The 23161-nt window shown below is 37.8% G+C and overlaps 4 protein-coding genes and 1 long non-coding RNA gene across 5 annotated transcripts; 3 read left to right on the top strand and 2 right to left on the bottom strand.

The window, feature by feature from the left end:
• The first annotated feature begins 301 nt into the window (after positions 1-301).
• Positions 302-7352, top strand: LOC103409631 (oligopeptide transporter 7-like). The gene is made up of 7 exons (XM_029103747.2): positions 302-619; positions 714-1210; positions 1340-1437; positions 5024-5593; positions 5772-6027; positions 6280-6462; positions 6645-7352. Exons 1-7 carry the CDS (start codon positions 556-558, stop codon positions 7248-7250), a joined length of 2274 nt encoding a protein of 757 aa, XP_028959580.2. The 5' UTR covers positions 302-555; the 3' UTR covers positions 7251-7352.
• Positions 7353-8533: 1181 nt separating this feature from the next.
• LOC103437411 (putative N(6)-adenosine-methyltransferase MT-A70-like) lies at positions 8534-13787 on the top strand. Its single transcript, XM_008375880.4, has 7 exons — positions 8534-9890; positions 10999-11097; positions 11474-11557; positions 11650-12005; positions 12128-12344; positions 12591-12670; positions 13102-13787. Exons 1-7 carry the CDS (start codon positions 8643-8645, stop codon positions 13346-13348), a joined length of 2331 nt encoding a protein of 776 aa, XP_008374102.3. The 5' UTR covers positions 8534-8642; the 3' UTR covers positions 13349-13787.
• Positions 13788-14803: 1016 nt separating this feature from the next.
• LOC103437412 (early nodulin-like protein 8) lies at positions 14804-15922 on the bottom strand. Its single transcript, XM_008375882.4, has 2 exons — positions 15565-15922; positions 14804-15371 (listed from the first exon to the last, which is right to left on the bottom strand). The coding sequence occupies exons 1-2, from the start codon at positions 15755-15757 to the stop codon at positions 14974-14976; spliced, it is 591 nt and encodes a 196-aa protein (XP_008374104.3). The 5' UTR covers positions 15758-15922; the 3' UTR covers positions 14804-14973.
• LOC139197059 (uncharacterized) lies at positions 15893-16870 on the top strand. The gene is made up of 2 exons (XR_011582049.1): positions 15893-16051; positions 16469-16870. It is a non-coding gene; the product is annotated as an uncharacterized lncRNA (long non-coding RNA).
• A 659-nt stretch (positions 16871-17529) lies between these two features.
• LOC103437413 (uncharacterized) lies at positions 17530-21256 on the bottom strand. The gene is made up of 8 exons (XM_008375883.4): positions 20743-21256; positions 20025-20169; positions 19773-19941; positions 19231-19501; positions 18819-19084; positions 18507-18722; positions 18216-18324; positions 17530-18088 (listed from the first exon to the last, which is right to left on the bottom strand). Exons 1-8 carry the CDS (start codon positions 20891-20893, stop codon positions 18030-18032), a joined length of 1386 nt encoding a protein of 461 aa, XP_008374105.1. The 5' UTR covers positions 20894-21256; the 3' UTR covers positions 17530-18029.
• Positions 21257-23161: the final 1905 nt, after the last annotated feature.

A 23161-nucleotide genomic window follows, 5' to 3' on the forward strand; every position in this document is an offset into this window, starting at 1 on the left:
GGTCTAGTGATATTCCTCTTCACTTGTAAGTGACAGGTCTTAGGTTCGATTTTCATCAAAGACGAATTTGAACCACATTATTACTAGTCTATTATAAAGCTAATCCCACCTCCTCCTCTTTATTATAGATTATAAATAATATCGTTTGTTCAAAAAAAAATTATATATATAACCTTATTATCTATAAATATTAGATGGCAAAATTCAGGGGCTTCTTTGCAATTGCCTTTTTACTTTCCCAAGCCACTTTTAGTGCTCGAAAGACATTTACATATATGTTTCCGGTCTGCGGTACGATAGTGAGCAGCTCCCGGTCACATGTTTACTTACTAGCTAATTTTCCTAATTAGTTTTGATGGCGCCATGCAACTAGATTTATTATAAAATCTCCTAAAATTAGTTAACTTCTTAGATTTTGACTATCCTGCCTACCCTTTCTCCCTCTTAATATTCTCAGTCCTCTAGATAATTCAATTCCTCACTACAAACCAATCACACACGGAAAAATATATATCCAAAATCCATGTAATTATACTTAGGAATAAAAAACACAGAATGACAGAAAGCAGCAGAGAATCCATGGAAGAAGCATCGTCTCATGAAATCACATCCCCTCTCAGTAAGCCCCCTTCATTTATTTTCCATTTCTCTCTTTTTCTCTTTTTGTTTTTTTTTCCTAATTTTACTTTTTTTGTTTCTGGAAATATTTGCAGTTCCTGAGGAAGATAAAAAACATGGCGACTTCCATGGCCAATCATCATCTTCCCAATCAACAGATGAAGAAAATTCACCAGTAGAACAAGTAGCTCTAACTGTGCCGACCACAGACGATCCATCCCTCCCCGTCTTAACGTTCCGAATGTGGGTCCTAGGCACTCTCTCCTGCGTCCTCCTCTCCTTTCTCAACCAGTTCTTCTGGTACAGAACTGAGCCCCTCTCCATTACCGCAATCTCCGCCCAGATTGCGGTGGTGCCTCTGGGGCAGCTCATGGCTTCAAAAATCACCAACCGTGTCTTCTTCAAAGGGTCCCGCTGGGAATTTAACCTAAACCCTGGCCCCTTCAACGTTAAGGAACATGTTCTAATTACCATCTTCGCCAACTCTGGCGCCGGTACCGTCTACGCCATCCATATTGTTACCGTGGTTAAAGTTTTTTACAAGAGGCACATCACCTTCTTCGTGTCCTTGCTTGTCATCTTAACAACTCAGGTAGGGTTTTGTTAAATGTTGAAGTTTTAATTGATTTATTTGTTGAAGAAGGTTTGTTTTGATATTTTGTTGATTAGGTTTGATGGGGTTTGAATGGTTGGTAGGTATTAGGGTTTGAATGGTTGGTAGGTATTAGGGTTTGGTTGGGCTGGGATTTTCAGAAGGTACTTGGTTGAGCCAGCTGCTATGTGGTGGCCAGCAAACCTGGTTCAAGTTTCACTGTTCAGGCACGTACACATTTTTTACCATTTTACTATACAATATTTACTGCATATTAAGGTGGTGTTAAATTTGTCATCTCATTTTTTTCCTCCATATTTTTGGGTTATGAATATTCCATGGATTCCGGTGTTTTTTGGGTGGCCTTCGAGCTTATTGCTTTTGACTGGTTGGTACCTCGGTTTGGGGGGTCTAGAATTTAGAAGAGGGGGCAGATATCTGCATTCAAGCAGTGTCGTTTTCATTAGTCTTCACAAAAGTTTATCACGCTAGCTATAGTCATGACAGAGATATTAGTTGTTTGCATTGTTTTGGCATCTACATAATATGATTTCATTTTGTATATCATGTACCATAAAAGTATACATGACATTTTATTTTCAATAATTAAAGCTAATTTTTCAATCACAACTAATTTTTCTGCACACATTCATGCACGTGCAAAAAATCTTCGGCACATCACGACGCATGATGCGCTGTGGATAGAGGTTTTTTTTTTCTTTTTAGAAAGACATTAAAATTACAGTTCGCTAAACACCAGTTATAAAGTCTAATTTTATCACGAACGCTATGTGTACCTAACATCTTCTATGCGTGTCAAAATGTCATTCTTCTATGCGCGTCAAAATGTCATTCTGTAGAGAGTAATTGGCAGGAGACTGAATATCCTTTCTGAATTAGAAGACCAATTTTATCAAACAAAAATATTACTATTCTCCTCCACGTGCGTTTCAATTATCCTCGACATGGTTTTTTTGCCATCTGCTCTTCACTCTTTTTTATTGAGTAATGTTACATTTATTATTTATTTGTACTATTTTTTTAATAGAGGTGTGGCTCACCTACAAATGTGGATCCAATATCTTATAAAGAGATGCTACAAATGATACTAAGTGGACCAAATTTTTAAATTAAATTTGTAAATGAAATGATGGATCACCAATAGGAAGTAATCACGTTAATTAATACTTAAACAATAATATAATCATCAACATTCGCATTATTTGGTTTACAAATTTTAATTTAAAATTTTAGTCTCTCTAACATAAGCTTGGTACAAATATGAAAACAAACGGCATTTTTGGATTCATTTGGATGTTTAATTATAAAGGCTTCTCCTTAAGTAATATAGATGACCAGTTGGGTTGTTCAACACACAAAAGAAATACATTGGACCAAATTTTTAAATCAAATTTGTAAATCAAATGACGGATTACCAATAGGAAGTAATCACATTAATTAATACTTAAACAATAATATAATCATCAACATTCACATTATTTGGTTTACAAATTTTAATTTAAAATTTTACTCTCTCCAACATAAGCTTAGTACAAATATGAAAACAAACGGCATTTTTGGATTCATTTGGATGTTTAATTATAAAGGCTTCTCCTTAAGTAATATAGATGACCAGTTGGGTTGTTCAACACACGAAAGAAATACATTGTTTACCTATAAAACCAAAACAAGTCATCATTGTCCCTTCTTTTTATTTTATTTTTTATATAAGAAGTGACTCATAATCACGTAAAAGATTCTTCATTATTCTTTGAACTTAAGGGAAGGAGAATTATAAAAAATAAAAAATAAATCTTGCCATGTCTTTTCGGGCTAGAATCTGGTGGTATATTTCTTAGAGCAACGCCAGCCATGCTGGTTGCTCGGGCTACAGGCAAGGAGAAAGGGCCCTCGGGCCGATGGGTGCAGCTCCAGCAGGGACGGGCCCGAGTGAGGGTGGGGGCCCGAGTGGGAGGCCCGTGGAAAATTGACAGGCCTGGCCCCCGAGCTCGCGTGACGTCACGCTGACGCAAGGGCTGGGTCCGGCCTTTTTTTTATTTTTTTTGTGTCAGGCGCGTGCCCCTCACTCGCGAGTGGGGGCGCGTCGCCCGACAAGATTTCAGGCACAATGGCCCGCGTGCCAATTACCGTTGGGAAGCCACGTGGCTTCCCACGGTCCGTTAGATCCCAACGGATCTTTAATAAGAACCGTCCGATTTACAACGGTAAAAAAAAAAAACTGATTTTATATCAACCATTCGATCTGAGATCAACGGTTGATATTAATCTGCTTTATAAATTTAAAAAAAAAAAGAAAAAATAGTTTTAAAATTAAGAAAAGTTACCGTTGTGACACGTGGCACAATCTGGAGTGTTGGAATTCAAATTTTTTAAATCCAACGGCAGAGATTAATTATTTGAATAAAAATTTAAAAAAAATGTAAAAAATCCGAAAAAATTGTAAAAAATCTGAAAAAAAATTGTAAAAATTTGTTTTTACTTTTCTATAACTACCACTTCTTCTCCATCTACCTTACACCACAATTTCATATTTTCTCAACTACTTTCAATTAAATCTGATCAAAATCTATCGTCAAAGATTCTCAAAAGATAACGACACGTGGCACGATGACATTGGATAAAAATCTTATCGAAATCGATCTCCAATAATTATCTTTTCGGATAATGACACGTGGCGCAATTTTGAACGAGTTAAAATCTGATCAAAATCTATCGTCAAAGATTTTCAAAAAATAACGACACGTGGCACGATGACATTGGATAAAAATCTTATCGAAATACATCGCTAAATAATTGTTTGTTTTTATAAAATGACACGTGGCGCAACGAGAACAATTTAAAAAATCTTATCCGAAATTACAAATAATTTTATTTTGTATTATTTAAACAAATGCAAATGGCAATTACTGTTCATTAATGGCAGTTACTATTCATTTGAGGCAGTTACTGTTCAAAATGGTGGATTCAATAGTGGATTGCCAGGGGGGAAGGCTCCATGGGTGGAGTTGCTCTTATGGATAATGGTAGGGATATCAAATTTTTAAAATCAAATTGCAAACTAAATGATGTGTCATCAATAAGACATAAGTACATTAATCGATACTTAATTAATAATCCAATCATCAACAACCACGTCATTTGATTTGCAAATTTGATTTAAAAAATTTGGTCTCCCTAGCATTACTCATTTCTTATTTGTAAGTAAAAATTTTAGGTTCGACTTGTGTAGATGACTAGTTCTATACTAAATTTTTATAAATGGACTATTGTATGTGCTTTAGTTCAAATATTCTATATATTTATGTAAATATATCGTTGCATTAAAAAGATTAACAAGTTTAATCAACTTTAATAGTAAAGAAATTTAAAACTCCAGAAATTTTTCTTCAATGATATGTAAAATTAAGTGGTATGAAAAATGTATGAAAATAAAAAATTTAACAGTTGGTCAACCAAATTAATAATTAAAATACCCATAACATTAAGTGGTACATAACATTAAAGCCACACTTAACCTATAAATCCCAAGTTCACTACCAAATTTTGATGAGAAAGTTGCAATAATTTCATTTGTTCATGCATCATTTCACTTTAAATCTCATTAACATTAAAGCCACACTTAACCTATAAATCCCAAGTTCACTACCAAATTTTGATCAGCAAGTTGCAATAATTTCATTTGTTCATGCATCATTTCACTTTAAATCTCATTACTAAAGCAAAATAATTGCATGTACACCCATGCCACACATTATTGATTGACTAACGTTTGAGAGAATCTTCATGCCACAGGGCTCTCCACGAGAAAGAAGTAAGGCCCAAGGGTGGGTTGACACGTACACAGTTCTTCCTAATAGCCTTCATGTGCAGCTTTGCCTACTATGTTTTCCCAGGCTACCTCTTTCAGATGCTAACCTCCCTCTCATGGATATGTTGGATTTTCCCCACCAATGTCTTGGCCCAACAGCTCGGCTCAGGTCTTTATGGGCTTGGAATTGGAGCTGTTGGGCTTGACTGGTCAACCATCTCCGCCTATCTTGGAAGCCCACTTGCAAGCCCATGGTTTGCCACAGCCAATGTGGCTGCTGGTTTCTTCTTTGTCATGTACATATTGACTCCCCTTTCTTACTGGCTTAATATCTACAAAGCCAAAACCTTCCCCATTTTCTCAAACTCAATGTTCACATCAGATGGTCAAGAATACAACATAACAGCCATCATCGACTCCAATTTCCACCTTGATTATGATGCCTACGATCGAGAAGGTCCTCTTTACATTAGCATAATTTTCACCATAACTTACGGTGTTGGCTTTGCTGCACTTACCGCCACAATTGTACATGTTGCTCTATTTCATGGAAGGTAGCAAGTCAAATTTCACAACCAATGCGTTTTAACTAGTGGTCAGTTGTTTACATTTATGTGTGTATCTCGCTGAGGGCATGACTAATCACGTGATGAGATAGATTTATACATAGTACACAATCAATGATAGGTATGTAGGGTTTTGAAGCTCATTCTTTGGCTATATGATATGTAGGGAAATATGGGAGCAAAGCAAAGCAAGTTTCAAGGAGAAGAAAATGGACATACACACAAGGTTGATGCAGAGGTACAACCAAGTGCCTGAGTGGTGGTTTGTAGTCCTACTTTTGGCTAACATTGCACTCACTATATTTACCTGCGAATATTACAATGACCAACTTCAGTTGCCTTGGTGGGGGGTTTTACTAGCTTGTGGTATTGCCATTTTCTTCACCCTCCCAATTGGGATTATCACTGCCATTACAAATCAGGTACCTATTTTGACACTTATTCTAGCTAATATTTTCATTCGAACCTCCTTTAGAATCGAGAAATGTAACCACTCGAACCCTCGTTTAGATAATACTTCAACTCCCTTTGAGTTGTACTTTAACCCCGTCGAGCAGTGCTCAAACCCCCATTCGAGTGGTTAATACTTTTAAAAGCTAATAATTTTACATTCAAATTTTGGTTGTTTTGGTTTCTCCATTGAGATCACCTTTTACTACACATTTCTATGGCAGGCACCAGGCTTGAACGTCATCACTGAATACATAATTGGGTACATCTACCCAGGATACCCAGTTGCTAATATGTGTTTTAAGGTGTATGGCTACATAAGTATGTCACAAGCCGTCACATTTTTGCAAGACTTCAAGCTTGGCCACTACATGAAAATTCCTCCAAGAACTATGTTTATGGCTCAGGTACATTTTCTAGTCCGAATTTAGGAGAGATTCTATCATGCAACCAAAGTTATATTATCATGTTTCTATATCTCCCATCAAATGATTAGATCACATTCACATAACGAGAGATAAAAAACATGTGGATATATATACGTTGGTTGACCCAAACATCTCCCCTAATGTACCCTTTCACCTCTCAGGTTGTGGGAACCCTAATAGCAGCCATAGTCTATTTAAGCACAGCTTGGTGGCTAATGGAAACCATCCCAGACATATGTGAGGACACGACATCAGTGTGGACTTGCCCGAGCGACACAGTGTTTTATGATGCCTCGGTCATATGGGGATTGATTGGTCCTAGAAGAATATTTGGTGACTTGGGCACGTATGAGGCAGTCAACTGGTTCTTCCTAGTTGGTGCAGTTGCCCCTATTTTTGTATGGCTAGCTACCAAGGCCTTCCCACGACAAGAGTGGATTAGGCTCATCAACATGCCAGTCTTCATGGGAGCGACAAGCTCAATGCCGCCAGCTACGGCGGTGAACTACACTTCTTGGATCATTTTAGGGTTTTTGTCTGGTTTTGTAGTGTATAGGTATAGGCCAGATTGGTGGAAGCGCCACAATTATGTTCTATCTGGGGCACTTGACGCAGGACTTGCCTTCATGGGGGTACTTTTGTATTTTAGTTTGGGGTTGGAGGACATTAGTCTTAGCTGGTGGGGGAATGACCTTGATGGTTGTCCCCTGGCTACTTGCCCTACGGCCAAGGGAGTGGTTGTGGAGGGTTGCCCTATTTACACATAGAGGGAATTGTAAATTGTATATATAAGTCATTTTTGTTTCTTTCTTAAATAATTGCACTAGTTGGATAGAAAATGATGAATAAATTTCAATCGATTGTTTATATTCCTGATTTGTAAAAAATGATGAAACGATGTAATTCGGAGTCTTACTTACGTAAAGATCTGATAGTGTATAAATACAAAAGTAGAGTTCATGTTCCTTGTGAAAATAAAATGCACGATCATCCATCTAGTTGAGCTGATTCCTATTAACAAGCAAAATTTGACATTTTATAAATCATCTTATGAGGTGGTTTGTGAAAATTACTGTGTTTGTTTGATACATCACTTATAGAATGAGTAGGCTCCGTAATTACCTAAAAACACTTTGATCCAAATCCAAAAATTTAAGCTACTTTTTAATTTATTCGATTTTTTTTATTTTTCAACTTTAATTAAATTTCTTGATTTATGCATATTTACTTAAAAAATTATTTGAATATTTAAATATGAAAATCTAACCACTTTCACGAAAATAGTTTAAAAAAATTCAAATATGTACATGTAACTTGTGATATAAGTATCTATGAAAATAAATAAAAAAATTAATTTACTATCATCCATAAAAATAGTTCTAAGAAATTTCATCTTCCATATGTTTAAAAATTCAGATGAATGTATATGCTGATATATAATAGACCTACAACTTAGCTTAGTTTTTTTTTTTTTTTGAACAAATGATATTATCTACACTAAGGTGGAGGGATAGGTTAAGCCTCACAATAGACTAGCAATAATGTGGTTCAAATTCTCTTTTGGCCAGAATAGAACTTAGGACTCTCACTTACAAGTGAAGAAGAATACCACTAAATCATAGTACTAAGTGACACAATTTAGCTAAGTTAACACAACTAACCTGTGATGGAGGTAGAAGAAAAAATTGAGATACGAATTAGGAGCAGTAAAAGGGATAAAAAATATTTAATTCTAAATTTGAATAAAAGATAAACTTATAAATAAGGATGACAATTATCAGAATTTATCAAAAGAGTAATTAAAAAAAATGCTGATGAGGATAATCAGTAAATGGACGTAACCTAATAATGACTCATAAAATTGGACTTAATTCAAGTTTACAGCATGGTTAGCCACGTCAGCAGACACCTTACTTAGTCCTGTCGGACTAAGTGGGCTGACCGGGCCCGATGGCCTAAATTTGAAAGCAAGGTCCAACCCTCGGCCCAGACGAATGAGCCCAATTGGCCCGGCCTCGCCAATATAAAGACCATCCGCTGTTCCCAGAGACGGGGATACGTTAGTTTGCTTCAGCTGCTTCATCTTCTAAAACCTCACTCAAATCTCAGTCGCTCGCACAGAGAAAAACCACAACAAATCCATAGCACCAGCACCAGCAATGGAGACCCAATCGGAAGGCGGAGGAGACAAATCTATAGCCAGCATCCGAACCATGGCTCAACAGCTCGAAGCTCGAATAGAGTCTCAACGCACCACCCAGCTCGAACTCCTCTCTTACCTCCAATCCCAAATCGGCCCCACCATCGTCCCCACCATTGATCTCTCTCTCAAGGTTCTCTCCGCCTTCAACGACCGCCCTTTTACTCCCACGCCTCCTCTTCCCGACCCCAAACCAAACCCCAGAAAGCCGATCGAACCCACTCTCCCTTCGACCCCAGAACCCCACCGCAGCCGTCTCCCGTCCCCTGAGCCGAAACCCACTAACCCAATTGACCAAAGCCCGAAGCTTTCTTTGAAACCGGAGAATTCGGAGCCGACCCCCCAAGCAGAACCGGAGAAATTCAGCCCCATTGATGAGATGGGGAACCCGTTGTCACTGGTTAGGGCTATGGTGGCGGTTTGCTTACTTGAAATAGTGCCCTTTTCGCGAATTGACTCGTCAGCAGTGTTGAGGAAGCTTGAGGGCGACCAGAAAGCGACTGAGGAGGAGAAGGCAGCCTTGCGTGAGATGGGAGGAGAGTCCGGGGCGATATTGGCGGTGGAGATGGCGTTGAGGTCAATGGCGGAGGAGAACGGTGGTGTGGAGTTGGAGTTTGTGGTGGGTGATAAGTCGAGGGTTGTCGTTTTGGGGATTGACCGGACTCGGCTGATGAAGGAATTGCCAGAAAGCAAGCAGTTTCATAGTCGAGATTTGAATTCAGGAGTTGGGAATGGGAGTTTGAGTCAGAATCAGCAGCAAGTGGTGACTAGCGGCAGCGATGGTAACGGAGGTGGAGTGTTTGGGATGGGAGGCCCTAGTTCAAGGCCAATGCAGGACATGTGGATGAACCCTAATGATGCTCATATGGCCAGTTTTCCGCCTATGTTTCCTGGGAGTGGACAGCCGGGTTCATTTATGGGTCCAAGGGGTGCTCCTAATCCTAGAGTTATGGGCATGATGGGAATGCCTAGAGGGATGGGTGGTGTTCCTCCAATGCATAGAGCTAGTAGTATGGGGCCGAATGCAACAATGGATGGCCCCAATTCGATGTCACATAAGCCGCGGAGTGAAGAGGAGGAACTGAAGGATGTTGAGGCACTGTTGAATAAGAAGACTTACAGGGAGTTGCAGAAGTCAAAAACTGGTGAGGAGATTTTGGACCTCATTCACCGGCCAACTGCGAAGGAGACTGCTGTAGCTGCCAAGGTTTGTCAATGTCAATGTTTTTATTTGTATTGCTATCTTAATATATTAATGGTTTTATCTGTCAAAGACTACTCGATCAAACCTGGAAATCTGCTATGTGTAAAAACTATTACCTGTCTGTTAACTAAACAATGAGTAGGCTGAAGGTTACAAATGGTCATGTAGTTTACTCTATATGTGAAGGTTTATGGGTAAGTCCTATTTTATAATATTGCCCTTTTGGTCTACGCCCATTACCGGTTTTAGTAAAATCTCTAATTTCCGTCAATGTGTAATGTAAACAAAATTGGAGATTTGACTAAAATTGGTGGTTGGCATAGACTGCAAGGGTATTGTTAACAAAATTGAAACCATATGACTTATCATCCGTTCAATTTGTCTCAAAGAGACTCACGACATATATTACCATCCACATGAACCATTTGTGAGTAGTAAAATGGGTGTGAAACGACCATAATGCTCATGCACATGATGCGTGTGTTGGATGATCTATTCTAAAATTTGTTTGAATTAGGAGGTTCAACTAAAATTGGTAACTGCTGTAGACCACTACAGTTATATTAACAATTTTATAAAAACTTACATTGTCATATATGGTAAACCACGAGAAACTTTTGTATCTACAGCAATGTCTTAACCACCTGGTCTTACTAATCTAGCACCGTAACACATGGAGGCGATGGGTTTGTAACACCACATGATGGTGTTACATATCACGCGGAAAATTACTCATAAACATGTGGGCCATATGTGATTTTACGCCTAATAAGTGTATTAATGTGATGAATAAGTATTAATATGATATTTTTCGTATTTGGTATTCTCTTCTTTACTTATTGACCAATAGCACCAAAATAATGTTTTTGGGTTCTGTAATCATGAGTAGGCAGCTTGTGGTGACTTGTCCAGAACATATAATTTTGCTTACAGTTTGTTCTGTATGTTACACCTGCAAGTCAATTATTTCACGGAATCATTGCTTGCACCTAAAAAACGCGCAAGCTTTCAACTTCGTAATGTGTTGAATATTTCTGGTTTTATATTTTATACGGGACTAGTTGCACCAGCAGGAAAGGCTGATGTCAGTTGATGTATTTTTTTGTTTCAGTTCAAAACCAAAGGTGGTTCACAGTTGAAGGAATACTGCTCATCCTTAACAAAAGAGGACTGCCGGCGTCAGTCTAATTCCATGCTTGCATGTGAGAAGGTCGGTAAGATATAGTCAGTTAGCTGTTCTTAAAGCACAAAACATGCATTTGATCATGATTCCTTAATTCCTGAAATTAGTTGTAATCCGAATGCTGCCTCTTGCTTATCATTTTTTTTTTCTTGTTGTGCAATTTCAATTTAGAGCTTGCATCTACTCTAAGGCCTCGTTTGTTACAGAGGATTGGCTTGGATAAGACTATTCACTATATTTAAGGCATTTTGAAGGAAGAAATGCATGACAACCTTTCATATTTTGTTGAAGTTGAAGGATATTCATGAAGAAAAGATATCCCTACTAATCCCCAATAACTTTGATCTTAGTACTTACAACTATTTTGGTTCTTCACGTTGAATTTTATTCTACCTTCTTTCAGGTTCATTTTAGGCGAATAATCGCTCTACATACCGATGTCAATTTGGGAGACTGTTCTTTTCTAGATACTTGTCGTCACATGAAGGTAAGGGTTACCCCCATTACTTGAGTGATAAACTAACTATACGCTAATGACTGGATTTCATAAAGTAATACACTTTTTGTCTCCATTGTTAGACATGCAAGTATGTCCACTATGAGCTTGATCCAACACCTGATGTGTCACACATGATGATGGGGCCTCCAGCACTCGCTCCACCTAGACAATTAAGGCCTCAACGTGCTGAATACTGTTCTGAGGTTGAACTTGGTCAACCACAGTGGATTAACTGTGATATACGCAACTTTAGAATGGACATTCTTGGGCAATTTGGAGTGATAATGGCAGATCCACCATGGGACATTCATATGGAATTGCCTTACGGGACAATGGCTGATGATGAAATGCGCAATCTTAATGTTCCGGCATTGCAGACTGATGGTCTGATTTTCCTTTGGGTCACTGGACGTGCAATGGAGCTTGGGCGTGAATGGTATGTGTGTATACTTTGTCCATCTGTCAACTATATGTTTCCTGAAACATATAAACAAATATGCTTAATTGTATCTGCTTATTCTTTGGCTTTCGCTCACTGAAATATCACTGTTCTTGCAGTTTAGAATTTTGGGGATACAAGCGTATCGAGGAGATAATTTGGGTAAAGACTAATCAACTTCAACGAATAATTAGAACAGGGCGGACTGGCCACTGGCTTAATCATAGCAAGGAGCATTGTCTTGTTGGAATAAAGGGGGAACCATTAGTAAATAGAAATATTGATACTGATGTCATTGTTGCCGAGGTCAGAGAGACAAGCCGCAAGCCAGATGAGGTTAGTGGAATATGCATCATATAATTCTGCAGTGTAATACCTATTCAAATATAGTTCATCCCAATGCGCTTACAGGACGAACAATATTATAATTGTACATTTCCCTTACAATTTAAGAGGTGGTTGTCTAGAAGTTACTGCCTTCTGCTAGAGAGTTTTGTCTTAGTTATCGTCTTTATTGTATTATTATTTCTTTAGTTTTGCTCGAGAATTCAAATTTGACTAAATGTACATGCATTCCTGCAGATGTACCCTTTGTTGGAGAGGGTAAGTCCAAGGACAAGAAAACTGGAACTGTTTGCTCGCATGCACAATACTCATGCAGGGTATGATTTTTGTCCTAACGATTGTAATTGTTTAAAGTGGTCCTTCGTTGTTGTTGATTAGCAATGTAGTAAGTAGCGATTTTGGCATAAACTGATAATCAAGGTAGCAGAGTATCCTGTGACAAACGGTGACAATTTGAATGTAGTACTGTCTTAGGTTTCTGTAGGTTAAAGGTTTTTTATTGTGCAACTCAAAGTTGGGTATCATGGTAATGAGGGTGGATGCCATTGTATCTCTTTCCGATGGTTATAATGCGTTTACCATTGTTTATTCCTTCTTGTTGTCTGTGGGGCTTTACTTGAAAATCAAGCTTTCTAACCCTCCGCTTGCGTTGCAGATAGACATCCAATATATGAGTGTTTATTTTGCTACCATCTTGGTTATGGCTTTATGTTTTTTTTTAACTTTATTCGAAACTATCTTGTATCAGGTGGATGTCACTAGGTAATCAACTGAGTGGCGTACGATTGGTTGACGAAGGCCTGCGTGCACGATTCAAGGCTGCTTATCCGGAAGTGGAGGTGCAGCCCGCTTCCCCACCCAGGCCATCTGCTATGGAAGTCGACTCTAATGCTGCCCAAATGCGGAGTCCATTTTCAGAATCTGCAGCTCCGGAGGCCCCCTATGCTGCTTCTGAAGTTAAGCCATCACCAATGGATGTTGAAATGGCCGGTTAATTAACCATTAGATTTATCGCAGTTGCTCAACCGAAACAGCACTCCGTTGTCTGGTGCATTTGTACTGAGATGTTGAGAGGAAGTCCTGCCCGGCCCTTGCGCGGATTACGATAGTAATGTAATGAGCTTGAAAGGGACTCCATGATCGTCATCGATTCTGTCAGATGTGTTTACCTCTTCTTAGTTAAGAAAAAAACAGTGGTTTAACGAGGGTTTAATAGTGTACTTCTGTGCCATATAGAATCGAGCATACTATGTTTTACGGTTACTACGAACATATTTATTTTCGGCCTTCTAGGAGCTGTATGAGGTGAAAATCTCGTTTACAGTTCAGTAATAGCGATGGTAACAGTGATGGTATCACCGACTATAATCAGTTAACAGTTTAAGTACAATGGATATTGTTGAGGCGCCATCAAAATATGGTTTTTTGAATGAATTTGTGGCATCAACATGTATGGTTAATCATTTTTATCATTTATTCTTTAACATCTATTCATTCAATTCAACGATTAAAAATTAAAAAGCGTTTGGTGGATAAAATCGCCCTTATTCTTTGTCTATTATGTTCCTTGGATTTTCATTATCCCTAACTTTGTCCTTTCAATTGTTTGTAACATTCAAGATTTTGAGTTTCAGTTGTTGGGTCCCTTTTGATCTTAGTGTTACGAAAGTCGAAAAAATGGGGAGCTTGCTTGTATAGCACAATGACGATCCGCACCAATAATATAAAGACACATAAAAAAGAGCAATTTTATTTTATATCATTGTACTATTAGCATATGAAATCACTATGCCAATATACCAGCGTCATATAAAACATTATTTTAAAAATCAAATCAGCGACAAAATTTTCTCATTTGTGAGATATTTTATTTATTTTGAATCTATGATATGCTGCATGGTTTTGATCGGTGACCCACGTAAGAGGGAGACGAGACATTGTTGTCACACCGTCGTGGGCAGGCAAGGCAACACCCACATCCAGCTGGAAACTTAATAATTGTACAAACAATTAGACCTGCTCACCACCATCATTGCCGGGCGGTGTTCTGTTCAAAGAGTAAAATGGTAAGGAGATTCTCTAAACGTGGAGGAATTCTTCATAGATTTTTTGACATTTCATGCATTTAGCATAATAGTTTATAATGTTGGAATAAAAATTAACGTTAAACTGTAAGGCGACAAAGAGTTCGTGAAGAGTGCAATTTTGAGAAAATCCCCCTAACATTTCTCTCTTTGACTTGTCACATGTGAGGAAACCATGTGATCTTTCTCGACACAAAAAAAAAGTACTTTGGAACTTTCTCGTTGAGGTTAAAGCCCTCTCAATCGAGACCAATCAGGGAATTGTATATAAATATCAAAATACGATTATATGTCTATTTCTCTGTTCACTCTGTTTCAAAAATTAGGAATTTCATCAAAAAAATCTAAGAACAGGAACACTAAACATCACATAAGGAATTTGCTTTATTCTGTTGAATTAACAAAAAGAATTACAAAATCAAAACTTCCATATTACAGAACCAATATTAACGGGAAAAAGAAAAAAAAATAGAAGTAAAAAAAGAATCACCATCCAAATGTGAGGAGAAAATTCAACTCATGAATGTTAAATGTCTTCACATATTGCCACTGAAAAGTGCAAACACCACAAATCCAACGACGGCCGCTGCGAAAACTGGAAACCTTTGTGACGGAGAAGAAGAAGAAGAAGAAGGCGGAGCCGGGATGGTGCCAAAGACGGTGGGGTAAGAAGGAGCAGAAGCGTCCAATGAACTAGGGCCAGAGGAAGGAGAGTCAGCAGAGCCATTGCCAGACAGAAAGGAAATGTGGAGCTTCTGGCTCTTTTCGCAATGGCCCGGTTCGCCGCTGGTGAAGTAGAAATCCCCCAATGTGGTGAAATTGAAGAGAGAGTTGCCGTCGTTCATGTACAAGATTGGATCTTTGAGGTTGCAGCTGCTGTAGGATTGTGCTGTCACTTGAATCACAGAGTCTTGGCTTGGTGGGTACAAAAACACTGCATATCGAAGAAAGAAATGAGAAATGCGACATTCTAAACTGCTCTAAATTATCCAAACCTCTTGCAATGTGGCCGGGATATTGTCCTGGCCCTCACATGGGGTGCAATGAAACGGCCATACTACTGCAGGCGAACTGACCTAACGGACATCTGTGGTTTGGAAAGGAGAAAAGAGGAAGAAGAAACTTACAAAGAGAATCTCCAAGCTTGAATTGATGGTATTTTGACCATTTGGTGTAGACCTGTGGATTTGCAGAAGTTGGTATTCCCCAAGAATCTAGATCTCCTACTTTGTTCTGGTAGCAGAGCACTTGGGACTGAATTAACATGAGCAACTGCAGAGCCAAAAGGAAGTGCAGTCTTGGAGTTGTGAGGTTGGCCATCTCTCTCTCTAACCCCTCTCCCTCTCTCTCTCTCTCTCTAACTTAGAGGTTTTATTCTTGAATTTTGGAGTGAGAGTTTTAAGAATTAGTCACCGGATGGGCAAATCTTATTGGCTCTAGGGGTGTCTGCAGACAGATGGCCTGAAGACAGAATTACCAAATGCCCCTTGGTGTGTGTGTGTGTGATTGGGCAAATTTATATGGTGCAGATGGTTTACATCTTTTTAGAGATGGTCAAAAGAGTAAATGTCAAACCAGCTGTATCTCATAAAGGGCATCAAAAGGATATAAAAGGTATTTCCACACACCTTTTTTTTACATACATTTATTTATTTCTGGCTATCGAATTAGATGAAAAAAAAAAAGGAGAATGTAAGAGAAGGATTTAGGTGAGACAACCATCCCCACCGTTGAATCTCAAGTCACTAATACACAAGGGCATATAGAAAGGTCATGTAGAAAGTGACTTGCGCATAAATTTTAGATAAGTGGTTAAAAGCGCCATAATAGCGGTAAAGTCTCTCTCATACTTGTTGATCGGGGGAAATGTTGGTTTGTTCTTGGTAAGTGGTAACATAACGAAGAGGCTATCAGTTATGAAAGAAATTTACACAAAATATTATTATATGATATCTCAAGCTGATCACGTATTATCAACGTTTTAAATTTAATACTTAACAGTGAGTAATTAACTCCAAAGTTTTTTGATAGGGTGAAATTGGAAAACCAACGTCATATGGCCAATAATTTCACATGGGCAAGTTGGGGTGGTGATCCATGGATTCAACACCAAATGGGATTAAGAATTTTCATTTTGATATGATTGGGAAGATAAAACAAGTTGTAATTGGATGGATCATGTGGAGCACAAATGAAGTAGCATGAGAGCATGTCTCTATTCCACATGGAGTGTTTGTCTTCTAGATTCCGTCAGAGCCAGAGGATGGGTCACAACTACTTAGATTTTGCTACGATACTTATTTATATTTAATAATATTATCGTCTCGAGGTCAGATGATTATTGTATTAAATACATATATTCACATAAATTTTAATTTAACTGTCAGATGATGATTGTATTGAATACATGTAAGTATTGCAGTTAGTCCTCGACTACTTGGAATTGTCTTAGTAAATTATAGTCAATCTATGAAAAATAAAATTAGTAAATTATAGTCAATCTATGTAAAATAAATAAATAGAAAATTTATATCAAAAGCTTTTTTATTGCCCAATAATAATTCAAGATTATTTACTCTTTTTTTTTTGCTAGGAAATAAACTTCACTAAGAAAATGTGAATCCCCAAGAACACTTGGGAGTCCATACAGTCAAATACAAACACTTGGCAATACTGTGAACAATGGATGTAATAGCATCGGCTAGAGAGTTGGCTTCTCTATAACATATTGCCAATGAATAGAATCAAAAGAGGTCGCCAACCAATTGATACCCTCGAATATAATTCTGTGCCTCCAAGAGATCTTGCATTTAGTCGAGAATCCCATCTATAACCATCTTGGAGTCATCTTCAACTACCACATCCTTGATATTTCTCCAGGAGATTTCCATTAACAGTGACTATAATTTAATTCCTATATTGAGACTCCAATTAAGAAAACAATGTCAACATTCTCTTTTTCTTATACTAGGAAGGGGGATTTCAAACTCGAAACTTAATACGAAGGAGAATGCTCTTAATCAACACTGAGCTGCGAAGCCTCTTGTCAATATTAACATCCGCCTGAATTCAAATTTCAAGGACGACAATCGTTTGATCAAAGAAAACTAGATGCGATCTCAAATTTCATAGATGTATCAAAGGAGAAATAGAAATGTAACAAGTATATGCTATCTCCAAGTATTTCTAATAGAAAAAAAAAAAAGAAGGGGGGCAATAAAAGGGAGGGAAAAGAAACCATCACTTGCATGTGTCCTTACATTTTCTACCATCATATGACAAAATATACCTGATAAAGCACCAGTCTACCATAATTGGAGAATACATTAACTACTCATAGTAACTAGAGTTGTTAGTCATTTCTTTGTGCTGTAACCACCAACTGATTGCCCCCTGAAAATCCTCCATACCTCGTTTCGAACTAGGAATCAAACGGGATTTTCCTCGTTGATCAGACGGCAAACGGAAAACCAAGACATACAGCTCGAAAATTCAAATTACAGTAGGTGGCTTGTTTTCGGTTCCAAAAAATTGCAGACGTCTTTTCCTTTTTCTTCTTTTTTCCTTTATTGTTGTTATTTTCATCTTCCAATTAGTCGTTTAATGGCTCCGCTTCTGTGTCCCTCTCCTGCATTGTCCATTCTTCTGGTTCTGTAAACATAAACATACTTCATCAATAATCATCACCGTAAGAAACCCACAGAAAAAAGGAAGGGAATGCAAAGATTCAAACATATTTAATTAAATCAAAAGATGTGTTGACTACTGCAGAACTCACTTGACTTGTGGCCGTCAGAAATCACCATGAGCCGCCTCTGCAATACAGCAGCCATAGAAAGGAAAATCGAGCACATACCAAACATGATGGTGATGGGAAATGCATTAACCTACAACAAGGAAACCAAATATTTAGATACGAGGAAAAAAGTGCAAATATAATTTTTTGTATACCTATGAGAGGCAGAAACCATTCAAGGATGCTCGTGAAATTTTTTGTTTTCATAAAAAGAGCAATTTCTGATTGGTGCAGTTCCAAGGAATCATGAGCAAATGCAACCTGATCACTCACATTGTACAGCACAACGCACACAAAGATGTTGAGAGGAATGCGGAAGAAGTTCATGATGGTGCTTCTCGCCTCCTCTGGGATGTATTGGGACCTCATTTTCATGATAGATGGCCAGAATATTCCCACACAGGCCTCAAATGTGCAGAAGCCAACAAGCTGACAATACCCTGATAATGACATGCTCCCACCCTTCACATCGGAAGGTGCAATCAAGAACTGCAAAAATTCATAGACAAGTTGATGTCCGTGGTTCAAAAGAAACTAAAATTCATAAATTTGAAGAAAATTGATAAATTAAAATTCATGACATACGCTTGTCACAATGGGAAGCAGAAGGGAAGCCGCAGAGACTGCAAATACAATCTGCATGTAGCTCTCAACTCTTAGGGATGAACCTGCCATCAGCCGAGACGCTAAAGAGCTTCCCAACATCGAGGCTAGCATGAATGTTGCAAAAATGAAACCGTGTGGAATCTCCTCATCATTTGGGCTCAAAGCAGGAGTCCAGAGGAATACAAAGGTGTACATTGAGCCTTCAAATAGGGACTGTATGGCACCCAGCAAAGCAATTTTCTCATCTGCTCCAACAGAAAATAATAGAAAAAGAATTTATGAGAAATGCAGAAGAATAAGGTTAAAGTCTAATATTATGAAAGTCAATGACGGAATTAACCACTAATGAAAAAGGAGCAAGTATCAAAAGAGATAAAAATCAGTGATTCACCGGAAGCAATAGCTATGGCAGCACCCCTGAACTGGGTAAGTAAGTTCTTGTTTTCTGTATCATCTCCATAATTTTCACCCCATGATACCATTATAATTGCCATGCCAATTGCCAAAAAGCATGCAGCAGCATCAAATGGAGAAACGGGGCCAAATCCCAGAGTATCTACCAGAAGATTCCCAAGCAACCCAGCTACTATAGCAATTAGACCATTTCCAAGAAATACAGCCTTAGAGAATGTCAATGAAAGCCACTGTTGCTCAAAGCCCCTCTGCAAAAATTAAGCAATTGAAGTGAATGAAATTTACTTATATGACACAATGTCTAAGTAACAAAAAAAGATGACTTGAATTGAGCCCTATGGACCCAATCCAACTTACACCTCCTGGGCCACGCCATAAAACAATGCACATAAGTAGGAAGTCCATAATATCAAAACAAGGATATATTCATTGACAAATTTGTCACAGTAACTACATATTGGAGACTTTCACAAATACAATCTCCAGAATTGCAATTAATTAGCAGAGCAGTTGCCACACCTTATTATGTTCCGCCACAAGCCAAGACTCAAAAGCTGAAAAAAGTAGAGAAGTAGCAATGCCTCCCAATATGCGTCCCAACAATAAAACCTTATAGTCGGGAAAATGTTTGGTGAAGCAGCTTAGAATGTAAGTTATGCAATACGTAATACATGCCCTCTTCCGACCCCTGGATTTGACATATCGTTATTCAGAATCAATAATGTGATCATGTTAAGGGACATAAAGCTAATCAACAAGGAAACCTCTTACTGTTTGTCAGCTAGAGATCCAACAATTGTCCCGAACAACATGGATGATCCAAACCCAGCAATAAAAAGTTGTCCAATGTCCCCCTTGCTGAACCCATACTGGCTGTATAGATAGTAAACATATGGACCCTGCAACCAATCACCAGCTATACCCCACATCCAATTCGATGAGATCCAGAAATGATACAACATATTGAGTATTATTCCCAATGTAAAGCATCGATCTACTTCAATTCCGAGCAATTTTCAAAGACTACAATACTCTTGAGACCAAAAAGGTTGATGTTACCATAATCAATGCAATGAAGTCCACTACAAGCAAAACATCCCGAAACCACGGTATAAAGTACACAAATTGTATAATCAAGAATCATAAGGGTTTTCCTATCACTTTGCTGTCGAATCAAGATACTGTAAATTGTAGAATAATCTCTAATTTTAGTTCAATTGGGTTTTCCTATCCCTTCACAATGGAATCAAAAACAACAAATTCGATCCCAAACGAAGTCCACTACAACCAAAAGATTCAGAAACAGCACAACCAATTACATAAATCACCACCCCAAGCAACTGTAAATTTTGAATCTATAATTTTAATCCAATTGGGTTTTCACATCACTCCACCATCCAATAAAAAAACAGCAAATTCGGTCCAAACATTCAAATCTAAAGGAAACCCAGATAAAAAAAAGACGAAGAAATGGCAGATCCGGACGTACCCATCATGAGAGAGTATATGAGGAGGTAATTGTTCTTGAAGGCATTGAAAGCAGAGGTGGTATGAATGCGATCTTTGTTGTTCTTGCTCAGCTCGAGAGCTGCCACCACCGCTGCCATTCCCCCGAACAGAAGGATGTAGAACAACTCCATTGCTGCTGCTGCTGCGAGCTCTCAGTCTCTCTCTCTAAAACCCAGAAAACAAAAGGGAATCGATGAGAGAGAGAGAGGGGGGAGCGAGTGGGAGCGAGTGTTGAGTAGTTGAGAAGCTTATAAAGGACCGGGTACCAACTGTGAAACGGACGCGGAGTGGAATGCGAAGTTTAGGTGGTGGGAATGCGATTTGTTGAATTGAAAAAAGGGGTTCAAGATTTCCCGGGGAATCCAATTCCCGCAAATCTCACACCGGTTTTGATCCGATGGGTTTGCTGACCGTGTCTACTATGTTTTCTATTTCTTTTCTTTTCCTTTCTTTTCCCTTTTCCGCTTCCTCTCTTTTATTTTCAATTCTAAACCGGGGTAAATTTATAATATTCTTTTTCATATATAGGTGAAATGTTCGATTTCTGTCAAATATGAATTTAAATCATATTATTGCTAGTCCATTGTGGTACTAAGCTTACCTCCTCCATTTTAATATAGATAATAACATTTGTCAAAAAAAAGAAGGTAAATTTGAGGCTTTTTAACCAAAATGGTCTATAAAATTGTCAAAACTCCTCACTTGGGTCCTTGGATTTGAAATCAATAGAAGTAATACTTGAGTTTGTCCACCATCAATCATTTTGATCATTCCGTGAGAAATTCTGCTAAATAAGGATCAAAATAACAAAAATACTCTTAATTCTTAAAGACCAAAATGAAGAGTTATGTCAACCTTATTAACTATTTTAGCTTAAAAAACCAAAATTTGAAACCCAAGATCTAATATAGTTTTTACTTAAGTCATTGCTTATATTAGTTGTATATGGGCGCGTAAGTTGATTTTAGTCGTCAATTCAAATGATTTATGTAGGACGCACATGTATCAACAAGGTCGTATCTCTTGCAAGTTCAAAAATTTGCGTCCCATTTTCAAGAAATGCTTCAACAATATAAAAGTAATACATACAAAATTACTAAAAATGAATTAAAATGTTGGTTACAAACTTGTCATTCCAAATTCCCTCAAGAAAACATCCACATACAAACTAAATCTTTAAGTTGACAAATTGGTATAGTAATTGGTAAGAGCAAGATAGTGCATTAGGCAGGGTGCACATAATTAAGAAAAAGGTTAAAATGCAGTGATCCACTTTATTTGGGAGATTAAATTTGTTAATGCTCCACAACCTATATGTTCTAGGAGATTAGTGCATATAAGCCAACTATATGGACAAACACTTGCAACGCCATTTCTTATTCGTGGTAAACATGTCAACATCTTCTCTTTGACTTGGTCGGTTTTTTTTCCATTTGCCTACTGCCTTGTTGTTTTTGACCCAAAAAGAGTCGGCATTCAACTTGTCGCGGAAAATTAACCCCCTAAAAAGAGTCGGCAATCAACTCCTTTTTTCAACATTTGCCAAGCTTATTCCGATTTAGAGCGTGTAAAAAGAAAATAAGAGTCGGCAATCACTATAAAAATATATATTTCTTTGCCTCCTATCCAGTCCCTCTAAGAGCATTTCTAATGGGGGCAGTATCCTCTAAGAGGTTATCGCATTTTCAACCTTAACGAGACATTTCATCCTTAATGAGCCTAAAAATGGGACTAGATACACCACTGAAGCTAGCAAATTCCTTTTTTGGGTAGCATAAAATCGGGCTACATCTAACCCCAAAAAACAATGGGTCCTACAAAAAAAAGTAGCAACCCATGTGAGCAAAAATTCTATCACTCTCCATCCACTTGCGAATACACTTATATTCTTCTTTTATTCTTTTTTTAATTCTTTTTTCTTATTGTTCTTGCAATTTGGCTAATTAATGATTGTTTTAAATTCCATAAGAATTAAAATTTCAAATTGATTTAACGTTCATGGACATTGATGGGTGAAATTTTCAAATTTTTTTTTTCAAAATTGTATGATACTAATTTACCTATTGGTGCTAGGTAAATTGTTGTGTTATAAGTGAAAATCAAATTATTTCATAGGGCAAAGCGGGGGTTTGTTTCTTTCAACGGATGAGATTAACATAAGGGAATTTAATCCAATGAACGATTCATAAGTGATGAAATCTAACTTTGTCACAATTTGAACTTTTTAGGTTGAAGGGTTCATAAATTTTTTTTTTTAAGATAGCACGTCTAAAAATCAACTTAAGAAAAGCTACAACAACAAAGCATTTTCCCACTAAGTATAGTCGGCTACATAAATCTTAAAACGTCATTATGCTCGGTTCTGTGTCACGTCTTCCATTAGATCCAAGTACTCTAAG

This window comes from Malus domestica, chromosome 06, assembly GCF_042453785.1.
Source record: "Malus domestica chromosome 06, GDT2T_hap1".
Taxonomy (NCBI): Eukaryota; Viridiplantae; Streptophyta; class Magnoliopsida; order Rosales; family Rosaceae; genus Malus; species Malus domestica.

What these genes read in the sequence shown, in the direction of transcription:
- LOC103409631 (XM_029103747.2), top strand. Translation starts at nt 556, where the DNA reads ATGACAGAAAGCAGCAGAGAATCCATGGAAGAAGCATCGTCTCATGAA. An exon ending in GTTGCTCTATTTCATGGAAG is followed by an intron (nt 5,594 to 5,771) that starts GTAGCAAGTCAA and finishes TATGATATGTAG; the next exon opens with GGAAATATGGGAGCAAAGCA. An exon ending in GAACTATGTTTATGGCTCAG is followed by an intron (nt 6,463 to 6,644) that starts GTACATTTTCTA and finishes TTCACCTCTCAG; the next exon opens with GTTGTGGGAACCCTAATAGC.
- LOC103437411 (XM_008375880.4), top strand. Translation starts at nt 8,643, where the DNA reads ATGGAGACCCAATCGGAAGGCGGAGGAGACAAATCTATAGCCAGCATC. An exon ending in ATGGAGCTTGGGCGTGAATG is followed by an intron (nt 12,006 to 12,127) that starts GTATGTGTGTAT and finishes CTGTTCTTGCAG; the next exon opens with TTTAGAATTTTGGGGATACA. An exon ending in ATGCACAATACTCATGCAGG is followed by an intron (nt 12,671 to 13,101) that starts GTATGATTTTTG and finishes ATCTTGTATCAG; the next exon opens with GTGGATGTCACTAGGTAATC.
- LOC103437412 (XM_008375882.4), bottom strand. Translation starts at nt 15,757, where the DNA reads ATGGCCAACCTCACAACTCCAAGACTGCACTTCCTTTTGGCTCTGCAG. An exon ending in CAAGCTTGGAGATTCTCTTT is followed by an intron (nt 15,372 to 15,564) that starts GTAAGTTTCTTC and finishes TTCGATATGCAG; the next exon opens with TGTTTTTGTACCCACCAAGC.
- LOC103437413 (XM_008375883.4), bottom strand. Translation starts at nt 20,893, where the DNA reads ATGGAGTTGTTCTACATCCTTCTGTTCGGGGGAATGGCAGCGGTGGTG. An exon ending in GGATCTCTAGCTGACAAACA is followed by an intron (nt 19,942 to 20,024) that starts GTAAGAGGTTTC and finishes TGTCAAATCCAG; the next exon opens with GGGTCGGAAGAGGGCATGTA. An exon ending in TGCTTCCCATTGTGACAAGC is followed by an intron (nt 18,723 to 18,818) that starts GTATGTCATGAA and finishes GAATTTTTGCAG; the next exon opens with TTCTTGATTGCACCTTCCGA.